General features: G+C 45.4%; 1 protein-coding gene and 1 long non-coding RNA gene across 6 annotated transcripts in view; one reads left to right on the top strand and one right to left on the bottom strand.

Annotated features, from left to right (window-relative positions):
- MKLN1 (muskelin 1) overlaps nucleotides 1-14,281 on the bottom strand; it is a 324,611-nt gene that overhangs the window by 147,233 nt on the left and 163,097 nt on the right. For 2 of the 5 annotated variants that reach the window (XM_066362714.1, XM_066362715.1), the window contains exon 1: nucleotides 2,474-2,625. The exons of the other annotated variants lie outside the window; for them this stretch is intronic. In XM_066362714.1, coding sequence (XP_066218811.1) covers nucleotides 2,474-2,571 — 98 coding nt within the window. In that variant the 5' untranslated portion in view covers nucleotides 2,572-2,625. Of the gene's footprint in view, nucleotides 1-2,473; nucleotides 2,626-14,281 lie in introns of those variants that run through there. 5 annotated transcript variants of the gene reach the window in all.
- The window catches only part of LOC136391194 (uncharacterized), a 61,146-nt gene continuing 49,559 nt past the window's right edge, over nucleotides 2,695-14,281 (top strand). The window contains exon 1 of the long non-coding RNA XR_010748827.1: nucleotides 2,695-2,846. This is a non-coding gene — a long non-coding RNA (uncharacterized lncRNA). The remainder of the gene's footprint in view (nucleotides 2,847-14,281) is intronic.

Genomic DNA, 14,281 nt, shown 5'->3' with positions numbered 1-14,281 from the left:
CCTTTGTGCACAAGCAGAACAGCACTCCAGTTAAGGCCATGGATTGTGGGGCCAGATCACCTAGCTTTAAATCCTGGCTCCATCTAGCAGTGTGACCTTAAGCAAGTATTAACCTCCCATGCCTCTTTCCTGGGCTGAAAAATGGAGATTCCTCACACAATTGAGGGTTAAATGACTTAATAACTTTCAAGCGTTCATAAGATTGTTACTGCATTATTACCCCTCAAAATGTCTTAACCTGTAACTTGTAATCAATAAGTATTTGCTACTCTGCAGACAATTTCAACAAATGGCTTTACTTAACATTAGACCTGCTCAGGATATATCTTAACATGACTGTCAGCACCAGTAAAGATATAACAGTTGCCGTTAGGATTTCAGAGCAAAGTTAAGGAAAACCGATCTCTTCTTACACCAACCCAGCAGACACAAAACTCTCAAACTCCAGCTTCGTAATACTCAACCACATTCCTTCAAATAAAAAAGGTCAGATTACTCTTCCTTTTATTATAATAGTTTAGTGCTTTAAAATAAAAACTATGCTGCACAAGTCAGCAGACTATTACAGGCACTAAATAAGACACTGTAATTCAAGTGTTTGAAAATTAAATATGCATAAAATACTAGTTTATGAAATACTTGAGAAAATATAAAATACTTCTCCTATTTCAAACAGCTGCCTTCTAACCCCAAAACTAGGGCCAGGACAATGAGACAGAAGTCAGAGTAAATTTGTCATCCCACTAAATCATTTCCTTACTAGTAACTTGGAGGGGACTTGTGATATCCAAGATCTCATTCCTACACTAGAAGTTTAAGGAATGAAATCCTGGAAGACGACTAACTCAAGACCAGGAAAATGTCTCCACAGTTGTTAAATCAAACAATGCCACCCAATTCCCAACTGTCTGTGATCTGAACCTGGGTACAGAAAAATGATGATTATCTTCAGGTTCAAGAATTTGTCAGCCCTGAAAATCAGAAGTCAAGTACCTAGAGCCAAGTTTCCATTCCAGCTGAGGGCTATGTTTACCTGGCTCAGCTGAGGGCTATGTTTACCTGGCTCACTCACAAAGTAAGTTTCAATCAACATCAATAGGTCACCGCCATACAGCAACCATCAATCCATCAATAGCACACAAAGGCCAGATCAGACCACAGGTCACTTGGCCCCCTTCACTGAACCAGATCCTTGACCTGGTGGACAGGAGAATGGCCTGACAGGCAAGAGTTAGATTCTTCTAGCCACAGCTCCATTTTGAGATTTTTTGATGGATCTGACTCTCTTAGAGAAGTCCAAATGTGAAGAATTTTTGGAATAGTTGGAAACCTTCTTTGAATATGCTTCACAGATCTAACCACTTCATTTGTGCAGTAACATAAAAATGTATTACTTGTAACTTCTTTGTTCACAAAACCATCCAGCGCTAGTGAGATGATGGTCCAAGGGGACAATTATCACTTTTCTTAAGGGTCCGCACAGGTCTTAAAACCTAACCAAATCAGTTTCTCTATCTGTACTTAAAACTGGAATTTGATCTTTTCCTTCTCGCAAAAATAAGTTAAAGAAAAAAATAAAGACTGTATTAAAGTACTTCTTGGCAGTGCAGAAGGAATTTGCTACAGAAAAGCATATGCAGTGTTAAGCATTATATATACAACGCTAATAATGCAATGGAACTTAAACAACACAACCGAAGACCCAGACCAAGTCAGTGTTGGTAGTCAAGTTCACTTAAGTGCGACTCTTCTGTCCATATTTGAGTTTTTATGTTGGGAAAGTGGTCTGTGTCTATATATAAATACATCCATAATCCGAGCCATACTATAATGGAACTCTTCTGCAGTGTCCCTCGGGCCCACCCCTCTTTTCAAGAACTACCAGCCGGGAAAACATGCGCCCTGCAAACCCCAGGACAGCCCCACGCTTGCATGGATTCGGATGAATTGCCCAACTTTTCAGCCTCCATGACTTCTACCACTCTTCTGGTGCTCGTCACTTTTAAAGACCCCCCACCTCCCACCCCCTCAGAGACTCCTCGTCTCAGCTGGACACTCTGTCCTGACAGCGATACGCCGGACGTTGTCTCGAGCCAGCTCGGACGACCTCAGACGTCTCCACCAGGGCGCCAGCCGGCCGGACCCCGAAAGCTCCGACTGCTGCCCCACCTCCCCGAGCCGCCCGCCCCCCGAGCCCTCTACAGCCCCAAATCCCGGGAGCAGCATCTCACGGTGGAAGCGCTCGGGACCCGCCACGGACCTCCCCCTTCCCCGCAGCCTCGCTCTCCCCACTCTAGCCTCTCCCCGCGTCGGGGACCGACAACACTCCGCGGCTGAACTGACTCTGGAGGCCGCGCGTCCCCTCACCAGGCCCTGCCTGGGCCTCTCGGCTCGGCGCCTTCCCCTGCCCGCCTGGCCCCGCCGAGCTCCCACCGCACTGCAGGGTAGCACCAGTCCTAGGCCCAGCACTCACTCAGGAAGGTAGGTGGAGGAGAAGGAGCTCCACTTGTGCAGTGCATAGGGCAGAAGCCGGCACTCGGGCGCCGCAGCGACAGCCCCACCAGCCGCCATCTTGTCAGCACCGTAGCAGCCGCCACCGAGCGCCGGCCGCGCCGGAAGGAGGGGAGGGGCGTGGCCTGATCTTAAAGGGGCCGCGGCCCGGCTCAGCTGTCCGCAACTTGAGCCTGACTTCATGGGTTAGCGGAGGCGCGCGCATGTCCGCGAGTTTCCGACGCGGAACCCTCTGGAGGGACTACCCGAAACTGGGACGGGAGTGTGAGCACCTGAGGGGCTCTCCTGTGGGACTTGGAGGGAGTGACGCAAAAGGACTTGTCTTACAAGCTGAGGTAAGGAAAAAGCCCAAGAATATCAGGACAAGAAATACGTGGTAGCTGTGGGCCAGGAAGGGAGCGCGAGAAGATGAACTTGGCGAAGGGACGCCTTTGCGACTTCGGAAACCCCTGCCCTCTGCAGTTGATAAATCCGTGTTAAGGACACCGCACCGAAAGGACCCGGAGTGGAAGAGCGAATGCCCTTTCCCTCTGGAGTGGTCGTGGTGTCAGATGTCCTGTCCCCGTGCTCTAGGGGCACGCAGGCACGGGCCAGGGAAAGGCTCGCGTGCCCTCCTGTCCTGCCTTGTGCCCTCCGTGGTGAGCACTGGGTGCCAGCCCTCGCGTACCTATCTTGTGGAGTTGGTTTGCGAGGTCATGACATTCATCCCGCCCGCCCCAAACCAGAAAAAAACAAAAATCCTTGGGGAGCCGGGGTGGCTGCGTGACACCAGTGTACCTTTTGTTAACTGCCCGCTGTTCACTCTGACGTGTAACCCAAAAGTTCGCAAAGAGCGCGAGGCCGAGAGAGGGTTGCGAAGAAAACGACCACGGAGGGAATGCCAGTCCTTGGGCTCTGAATGCCACCTGGGCACCATACCCGCGTCTCATCCAAAAAGGGACTCCCGCTGTCAGTAGCTGGCGGTTGTGGATCATGCTCCCCTCAGGTACCCGTTTGTCGGGGTGAGGCGAGTCTGTCTCTTGGCTTAGCCATTGCAGCCGCCAGAGCCTTTGTCACTCATCGTCTAAGAGCCCCCCACCCCCACCCCCGGAGAGCCGGGACAGTATTCCATCGCCACCCGAGAGAGGAAAGCGCTCACGCAGAGACTCTCAGTGAAGGAGCCAGGGCGTGAGAGCGCCTCCACTTATTCTCTTCCCGCAGTAATCCATACCCTGCCCAAACGTCCTCGCATCTCCCGATGCTCTGTTTCCCCCCGGGGGAAATATAATAAGGGGCCGCCACTAGCGGAGCAGATCGGGAATGCTCGATAAAGAAGCCACCGCCTGTCACCCTACAAAAGTCACGTGCGCTGTGAGTGTAGCCGCGTGTTGGAAAAGTCTGTGCTCCTGGAGGGAACGCTGTCATCCCGGGGACCAGTGGGAGTGCAGAGACAGGGAGAGAGGTCGGAGGAGGCTAGTCCCGAAAGGAATCGGTGGTTATCTTTGGAAGAAAATCCTTTTAAACGGCGAAGATTAAGGTGGTGACTCAGTTCTATTAGTTCCGGACTCCGCAATGGCTAATTATGCTTCAACCTAATGTCGGGAGAGTGCTTTTCTTTGCAGACGTGGAGTTATGGTTCACGAGTGATCTTCAAACAAACAAAAAAAGCATATAGACCAGTTCTTCCTAAATGACTTTCTCTGAGTTTCAGTGACTTTCTGTTCCCTTTGGGTAACATCAAAAGGCCTTAGCAGAGGCCTTTCCTATCCTGCCTTATCTCTCCAGCCTCCTCTCCCTCTCTCCTTTCCCCTTTGCACCCTTTACTCCAGCCACACTAAACTAACGCACAGAATTGGTTCCTGTAACTCCTGTTCTTTCTGGTCTCCCTCCAGGGCTTAGTCTAAGCACAGCTAGGAGGAATCTTCCCCCATCTTCACCTGGCTAACTCTGCTCCTTTTTCAGATTATTTCATTCTGGAAAACCACTCCCCATCACTTATTTTGGGGTTCAGTGCCATTTTCTACTTTTCCCTTGGCACTCTAACTTTCCCTGTTTATCTTAGCAAGGAATATAATTGCTAATTATATGAATTTGCAATTATTCAATTAGCAATTAGTTAAATTATCATATATTTTAACTTCCTCCTTATTTCTCATTCTCTCTCCCTAAACTATAACTGCCATAAAGGTAGAAGTCGTGCATATCTTGTTCACAGTTGCATCCTCAGCCCTGTTAGAGTGTCTAGCACATAGTGGAGAGTCAATAAATATTTCTCGAAGACTAAGTGCATTGTGCTAAAAGAGAACTTGGGTTACAAAGGAATAAGAATGCAAGAACTTCTCAGACTGCAAACAGGATTCCCTGAGGTCTGATTGCCATGGGGCATGTGAAGATTCAGGATAACATGGCTTTCCTACAGCATAGATTTTACAAAGGGTAAAATAATTTAAAGCACTCGTATGTTAACATAAATACAGATAGGTATGATACTGAACCCAAAATTTGTATAAAATAGAAAACTGAAGAAATTTCAAAATTTTCAGGAGTTTTGTTAGTAGCTTGTATCTCTTAGCCTTTGGGGCATTACTTTAGGGTAGTGGTTGGCAAACCACAGCTGGTGAGCCACATGCGGCTCTTTGGCCCCTTGAATGCGGCTCTTTGGCCAGCTTAGGAGTACCCTAATAAAGTTAATAACAATGTACCTACCTATATAGTTTAAGTTTTAAAAATTTAGCTCTCAAAAGAAATTTCAATCATACTGTTGATATTTGGCTCTCTTGACTAATGAGTTTACCGACCACCGCCTTAGGGATGGGGTTTATTTGTAAGGATACATGGGGACATCCTGGAAAAGTTCCTAGAAACTCTCAGCAGCCATTTAGTTCCTCTAGTTCCCCCACACTTCAAAGATTGGTACATATTGATGGCCTCTTTTTTTTTTTTTGTATTTTTCTGAAGCTGGAAACCGGGAGGCAGTCAGACAGTCCCGCATGCGCCCAACCGGGATCCATCTGGCACGCCCACCAGGGGGCGATGCTCTGCCCATCCGGGGTGTTGCTCTGTTGCGACCAGAGCCACTCTAGTGCCTGGGCAGAGGCCACAGAGCCATCCCCAGCGCCCAGGCCATCTTTTTGCTCCAATGGGGCCTCGGCTGCGGGAGGGGAAGAGAGAGACAGAGAGGAAGGAGAGGAGGAGGGGTGGAGAAGCAGATGGGCGCCTCTCCTGTGTGCCCTGGCTGGTAATCGAACCCAGGACCTCCGCATGCCAGGCCGACGCTCTACCACTGAGCCAACCTGCCAGGGCCTTGATGGCCTCTTGGAGAACTAAATAATAGATCATCATTTTGGGGGGATCAACAGCTCTAGTAACCAAGTCATCTTTTTGTCCCCTAAAAGCAATCATCTTTACTCATCTTTCAATCTCACTATAGGTCTCATAGTAAATACTCCCCAGACAGAATAACTGATTGTATTTGGTTTGTCACCATTCATGATCTTTTCCTGAAAAAAAAAAAAAAATCCTAGATGCTAAGGAGACAGGGATAAACAGACAAGCCAGACAAGGACACTGCTTTCATGGAGCTTACATTCTGGTAGGGCAACATATAATAAATGTAATAAACAAGTCAACTAGATAATTTTAGTTTGTGTATTTTAGGTTCTGACAAGAGACTACAGTGGAGTAGTGTTTAGATTGGATGGTAAAAGAAAACTTCTTTAAGGTAATATTTGAGCTAATCCCTGTACAGTAAGTACATGCCAGCCATGCAAAAGCTAGAGGAAAAAATTCTGGGGAGAGAGAATAAACCAATGCAATAGGCCTACAGCAGGAAAGGGATTGCTATGTACAAAGACAGGAAAGTGTGGCTGGAGCATAGTGATGGAGGGGGAGAGGACAGTCAGAACAAATAGGGCATGAACAGTGTTGGGAACAAGTCATGACACAGGAATGTGAAGGAGAGATCTGTGCAGAGACTCAAGCCAAGGAGCGATGGATAGCAAAATTCACTTTACATTTTGTACAGATCACTCTGCAGAAAAAGAAAAAAAGATTGAAGAGAGGCAAGATGGATTGGAGTAAAGGAGGGTCGACAGGAGGGTATTATAGTAGCCGGACAAGAAATGATGGCGGTTTAGACTAGCAGGGGAGAGGGAGAGAAGTGGTTGACATATTTTGGAAGTAAAGCCCACTAGACTTGCTGATGAGGGGGGAAAGGCAGGAAAAAAAAAAAGAATCTACTATGTAGATTATGATGCTTTTATCAAGAGGGAAAGATTTGGGGTTGGAACAGTTCTGAGGGAGAAGGAATCAAGAATTCTGACATCAGCCTGACCTGTGGTGGCACAGTGGATAAAGCGTCGACCTGGAAATGCTGAGGTTGCCGGTTCGAACCCCTGGGCTTTCCTGGTCAAGGCACATATGGGAATTGATGCTTCCAGCTCCTCCCCCCCTTCTCTCTCTCTGTCTCTCCTCTCTGTCTCTCCCTCTCCTCTCTAAAATGAATAATAAAAAAAAAAATTAAAAAAAAAAAGAATTCTGACATCAGTGTACTGTATAGGGGATGCCTAATAGATATGCAAGTGGAATTGCCAATATCCAATGTGGGGGCCTATATTGGCCAGAGTCTTATATTAAGCCACCTCACAGGCATTTGACCTTCATCATAGCTAACCAATCAATGGTTGCTTATTTCTTTTTTTGTTGGCTTTGGCACTGATACCCGGGACCACGAATTTTTCTCTGCATAGCAGTGTCACCATAGCTCCAGGTACAGCAACCCTAGATAGAAGAAACCATCTGTGGCAGCAGAAGGGGCTGAGGTATACTCCCTGTATTCAAAAATAGTCCAGGGAAAGAAACCGAGAGTATACATCGAAAATCTTAGTTTCAGTCCTAGTTCTGCAACTTTTCTGGCCATGAAACTGTGGAAAAGTCACTTCTCTGAGTCTCATTTTCTACCGCTATCAAGTGAATTTAATCAAAATCTATCTTTTCTATTTCAAAAGGGAGTTTTGAAGATCAAGTGAAGGAAGAGTACTTGTCTGCTATGCTATAACATAAGTTCTCATTTAGTTCTCATAGAAACCCTGAGGCATAAATATCATTATTCCTCCTTTCACAAATGAGGAAAATAAGACTCAGAAAGGTCAAATAATTGTTGTCTTCGGTCCCCTTCCCCCACCTCCATGCACAGGGTCGGTGGGAAGATAGTGAGATTGGGGTATTCATTCCCCTGACTCCCTGCCCGCAAGGTCACTTCGGGCTGACTGGCCTTTACTTTGAAGGGAACAAGACCTCCTCCCGAGTGGCCTCTCCCCAGCTCTCTCTGGTTCTGGGTTCCAGTAACCACTCACTTTTGCTCCCTGTGGTTTCATGGTATGTCCTCACATATTTATAAAAAGTCTGTTTATTAAACCTTTCAGCTTGTCCAATTTCAGAATGCCATCTGTTTCCAGCTAGGACCCTAACTGATACAATAAGTTATCCAAAGAAGTATAGCTATTCAGTGACAGAACCAGAATCTGTTTGGTTCAAAAACCCAGCCTGGTTGATTGCATCCCATTCTTCTCAAGTGGAAAGAGACTTAGCAAACTGTAAAGTACTATTCAGATACAAAATATTGTCAAATAATGAAGACCATCAGAGTTTAAAAGGAAAACAAATACAGCTGATTTTATTTGTTTCCAGGCAAAGGAATACACCAATGGGCTGAAGGGGAAAAGAACATGTCTTTAATGGTTAGTAATGGCTTTCAGGGTTGTTACAGTAATTAAAGATTAAAACAAATACTATAAAAAGGCTAAAATAAATCCACAGCTCTGTACATGACTAGTTAAAACAAGCCCTATGCTTAACAGGTCAGGGGGGGAAAATCTAGGTCCTATAAGTACCTTGTTTTAGCTTACTGGTGTTGTTCAAGTTCATGGTTTCTGTAACAGCTTTAGCTGGTTTAGAGAGTTGAAGCACAGCACAGTATTCAGTGTCTTATCTGCCAGGCTGTAAATGGAAGAATTTCCCTCTACAATATTGTTATGCAACAGATGAAGAGACAAATACCCAATATGTTAGACGTTATGCCTAAATTCACTTGTACAACTGGGCTGTTTACAGATCTGAATCTAGAACCCAAGTACCTAATTCTCAGCCACCTTGTTCCTAATGTAATTAATGGGAAATTTTTAGGTCTACACCTACATGATTCTTCTTTAAATCTCTACAATTAGCACATAGTAGATCCTCAAGAAATATTTCCTGAACTGAATCTCTTAGTTCCTACTGAATTCCTTCTCTGTCTTAGTTGAGTCTGTTTTAACAAAACTATTATAGACTAGATGGCTTAAACTACAAACATTTCTCACAGTTCTGGAGGCTGGGACATCCGAGATCAAGGTGCAGGTATATTTGGTATTTAGTGAGAGCCTTCTTCCTGGTTTGCAGACAGCCACCTTCTTGCTTCCACCCCTGGCCCCCCAAAATGCATGTTTCTCACAAGCAAAATACATTCATTCCATCCCAACAACCCCAGGAGTATTAACTCATTCCAGCATCAACCCTAAAGTCTATCAAGTCCAAAGTTTCATCTATCATCTAAATTAGATATGACTGAGATTCACCCTAAGGCAAAATTCCTTTCCAGCCTATGAAGCCAAACCTGCATAGGATAGACATTCCCATTCCAACAGGTAGAAATAAGGAGGAGGAAAGGGTGATTAGTCCCAAGCATGTCCAAAACCCAGCAAGGCAAACTCTATGAGATCTCAAGGCTATGAATAATCCCCTTTCTCTTGATGTTCTCTGGTTTCTGAACCCCTTCTTTCCCCCAGGGCCCCCCACTTGCCCCTCACCCCTGCCCCACAGTTCTGCCAGGCTAGAGACACATCCCTACAGATCCTGGCATCCAAGGCTTTGTGTGGGGGCTGTCTGGCTTGTTGCAATGCTCTCCACCTTTTGAAACCATGGAGGCAGCCCTGATGATCTCTGAATTGCCTTCAGGGTCATTCTTCCCTTGTCTTGAAGAATAGCTTTGCTCCAACCAGGTCCTAGAAAATTCAAGAAGTCCAGTAGGCTTCCTTCATTCCCATCCCCTTCAGTTCAAACCCAGGTCTGTGGTTCAGTTTCACGCTGATCTCCTTATCCAATGGGCAATTAGCGACACTTGTGATACTCTTTTCCAAACCCAGCTTTCTCATTTTTTGTGATATGGACAGGCTAAGAAATTTCTATATTGTTACATCCTGGGTCCTTTTTCTTAACAGTTCCATCCTCAATTCATTTCTCTCTTTTTGCATTTTACTATAAGCAGTCAGGAGGAACCAAGCTGGTTCTTCAACACTTTTCTTAGAAATCTCCTCAGCTAGATGTCCACTGTCATCTCTTGGAAGTTCTACCTTCCACAGAACACTAGAACACAAACCTGGTTCAGCCAGGTTCTTTGCCACCTTGTGACATGGGTCACCTTGTTTCTAATACCATGTTCCTCATTTCTGTGTGAGACATGAGTAGTCTTTACTGATTGTATTTCTGCTACCATTCTGTACATGATTTCTTATATATTCTCTAAGAAGATAGAAGCTTTCTCTCCTGTTCTCTCTCTGAACTCTCACCAGAATCACCTTTAGGGGTTCCATCACAGCAATACTAACTTTTTCTAGCATGCACCCAGTGCAAGGTCACTGATGCCCTCATTAGGCTCCACCTTCATGATCTCATCTAAACCTAATTACTGTCCTAAGGTCCCATTTCCAAATAGCATCACATTGGGGATTAGGGCTTCAACCTAATGAATGAAATTTAGGAGAACACAAACATTCAATCCATAACCACTAATTTAGGATTATAGTTTTTGAAACTAAAGGGAATTTGCTTAGAGGTCATCTCTGGATCAGAAGACTAAACAGAACAAAAGGCATGGGGGCTGTCAATCTATTTTTTGGTCACTAAAGGAATTAAATCACCGTGTGGATTAGAAGAATGAACTTGCCCCAGTATAATTCCCATTGGACCATTCTTGCATGTCAGGAATTTGCATGCATTATCTCAGTTAATCCTCACAACAGCCCTGCAAGTAAACTCAGATTCTTGAAGGTCAAGATTCGCCAAACTCACATGTGCCCTCTTTGTTAATACAATTCTCAAATGTATTCATTCCTAACATCACCCCAGCATTCAGGATTCAGAAGGCCAAGGGAAAGAATCCATTGTATTCCTAAAGCTAAGTGCTCTGCCTCAATCTTCTGTTCTCCCATGGTTTCCTGACTAACTCATTTCAACTGTGTTATGGTTGTTTGAAATAATTTATTTGAGCACAACACTGCCCAAAGGAGCAGATGAAAAGCAAATACCCATGTTTTGTTTGCTAAGCAAGGGGATATCCGATCTATTTTCTTAGACAAAGGTGATTGAGCCCACTGAGGCCTCTGCCCAAGTCATAGGTGAACCATGAGACTAGCTTCAAGTACAAAGCTTGGGTCTGTCTTCTCCCAGGAGGTGGCAGCAGCAGCAGCCTCAGCCTGCTGGAGAAATCAGACCAAATTCATCCTTTTGCCTATTGGCACCCAAACCTAGAAACTCCTGGTTCCAGTGGCCACTTTATCCCTCCTTTGGTTTGCTGAGTTTGGTTGGAACCGGTGCACCGGAACTGGCAATGGTTCCTCTCTTAAGTGCCTAGTTTTTTTATAAGCACTTTGGTCTGAGCTGTGACCTTGAAGGATGTGTGAAGGAGGACCAGGAAGCCTTTGGCCAGAGAAAAGTGATTCAAAAAGAAGCAATGACTTAAATACGTCCGTCCACACAGGCATAAATCCAGAGGACCCCAGCTCACAGTTTGGTGTCGCACCAAAAATATAGATTCTAGACCCCGACCTCGGGCTACCAGCTAGCTGACCTTGTCATTGACTCTGTCAGAGCTGCTATTTCCTTAGCCACCTAGTGTGGACGAAATCGTGCCTGCTAATTCTTAATTATGAGTTACTGCGCTTTTATTTTCTTGATTAAGTAAGGTTGGGCCTTCACATTTTCAGAATTGAAAAAAGAAGTCCTAGATATCACAAAGCACTACTGATTCCAAGTTAATCCCAGGTGAGCACATATCCTGGTTTGTTGAACACCACCAGCTGCCTCCGAGGTGGGCAGGAATCCCAGGAAATGTCTGAACAGCACACAGTATGGATGAACTGTCAACTGCTGGGAGTTGCTTTGCAAATTACCACATCTAAATGAAGCTGACAAAATAACATTCCAAAAAGCAATTAACACTGGTTCCTAATGTATTTGGGACTAAAAAGTCTTTTGGGAAAAGTGAAATTGGCTCAGAAAAAAATTATCCCAGCCCTCTGGGTAGAGCAAGTTTGAGGTTCAGGGGATACTTAGTATCTGTCAGTGCTTTTGTCCCAGCACCTGGTCTTTTGTGGAGGGGGAGACAGAACCAGCTCCTCTTATGTCCCCCAGCCAACCCACCTTCACTTCATCTTGGTTGCGGTCACCTTCATTGACTGGACTGCTTAACCTTTTATCCATTCATTCAGTAATCACTTATTGGGCACCTGCTATGGGCCAGGTGCTGGGAATGCACCTAGCTATTAAGCTCACAATCAAGTGGTCAGATATTAAACAGGCTAACATACAGAATTCAGGAAGGATTAGTGTATACGATATAAAGTAATAATAGTGGTCATAGTAGTGGTAGCAGTAGCATTACCTTCATGAGGCCACAGGCCAAATATATTTCCTAACTAAAGCTGTTCCCCCTCCCTTTTTTTTTGACAGAGACAGAGAGAGTCAGAGAGAGGGACAGAAAGGGGCAGACAGACAGGAAAGGAGAGAGATGAGAAGCATCAATTCTTTGTTGTGGCATCTTAGTTGTTCATTGATTGCTTGTTCATTGCTTGCGTTCTCATATGTGCCTTGACCAGGGGGCTACAGCAGAGTGAGTGACCCCTTGCTCAAGCCAGTGAGCTTGGGCTTCAAGCCAGACACCTTTGAACTCAAGCCAATGACCATGGGGTCATGTCTATGATCCCATGCTCAAGCTAGTGAGCCCGCGCACAAGCCAGCGACCTCAGGATCTCAAACCTGTGTATTCCGTGCCCCAGTCCTACGCTCTATCCATTGCGCCACCGCCTGGTCAGGCTAATCTCATTGTCTTATGGGTACTGGCCCCTGTGGGTCTATCAAGGCAACCCTCATTTCCTCTTTCACATGGAAGTCATCATATTGGACTTCCATCCAGTTTTGGCTCCAGAATGCCACTAACAGTGGAAATACAGATGTGTTACCTGTTATGAAAGGACCAGGCTGAGTGGGGACAGCTTCCTCCTCTACCTGTTCCTCCTGAGAGTATTAGCACAGGTTATAGGCAGGTTGAACTGGTTGCAGTGTTACTGAAACAGGGGGGACTGGACAGAGGGAACTGGGGAATATCAGAAATAGAAGAGCATGGTGATAGGAAATTCTAGATTGGTTCCACAATAGAAAAGGGAACCGTATTCATTTGGAGAGCAAATCAGAGAAATAGGGGACATCGGGATGCCCAGTAGGACAAGAGGCTTATACAGTACAAGAAACAACCAGAAAGGAAGCAAATGGTTTCTCCTGGTTCCCCTGGAACTCAGATGAGCCCGAGGAGGTCAACTGAAGTTTATCTTCAAAGAGACACCATATGTCTTCATAATGTTGGAATCGGGTCATTTCTCAATTGTTTATAAAGACCTTTCTTACAATATTGATCATTTTTATTTATTTTCCTCCTGTATACTTCCAAATAAGTTCAAAATGGTCTCTGCCAACCTCTACAACTGATTTTCAGCCATGCCAGTTACTAAATATATAGCACAGAGATTGACAACCTCTTGCCTTTGACTTAATTTTATCCAGTTTAATTTCAGGTCACTGCTTTATGGCCCCCAAAAACCCAGCATTATAATAGGATTCTGTTGAGCACATTCAGAGAGAAGCATCTCAGGAGTGGCTCTCACTCTTGGCTGCATATTGGAATAGCATGGGAAACTTTTTCAAATTCCCACGCCACTTAACTAGGGGTGGGACCTAGTCATCGATATATTAATTTTAAGTTCCTCAAAAGATTTCTGTGCGCAATCAAGGTTGAGGACTTTTCCCATTTACATCTTAGGATAGTGGCACGCAGGAAGCGCTCAGCTGGAAACTGACACCTGAGCTCCCTCCTCCCTTTGGAATTTCTCCCTCGAAGTCCTGCATGGAGAAACCAGATTCCACAATGGCATCTAGTTTGGACATCCACTTTGTAAGACTTCCATTCCAGCTTTCCCACCTTATCCACCAAGTCTACATTCAATACGATTTGAGTACTTAAGGAGCTGTGGACAGGAGTTAAACAACATGTCAAAGACACCCAGTAACAAGTGATGGGGATATCATCATTGTCATGTTCCAGAAATCCCATATTCATCTTTAAAACAAACATAATTTTTTTTTTTTTTTTTTTTTTTCAGGGACAGAGAGAGAGTCAGATAGAGGGATAGACAGGCACAGAGAGAGATGAGAAGCATCAATCATCAGTTTTTCGTTGCGACACCGTAGTTGTTCATTGATTGCTTTCTCATATGTGCCATGACCACGGGCCTTCAGCAGACTGAGTAACCCCCCGCTCGAGCCAGTGACCTTGGGTCCATGCTAGTGAGCTTTTTGCTTAAGCCAGATGAGCCCGCGCTCAAGCTGGCAACCCCAGGGTCTCGAACCTGGGTCCTTCCGCATCCCAGTCCGACGCTCTATCCACTGCGCCACCGCCTGGTCAGGCAAATTTTTTTAAGTCCCC

This window comes from Saccopteryx leptura, chromosome 2, assembly GCF_036850995.1.
Source record: "Saccopteryx leptura isolate mSacLep1 chromosome 2, mSacLep1_pri_phased_curated, whole genome shotgun sequence".
Classification (NCBI taxonomy): domain Eukaryota; kingdom Metazoa; phylum Chordata; class Mammalia; order Chiroptera; family Emballonuridae; genus Saccopteryx; species Saccopteryx leptura.
Note: the sequence above shows the minus strand (reverse complement) of the source record. Positions and strands in the feature narration are given on the sequence as shown.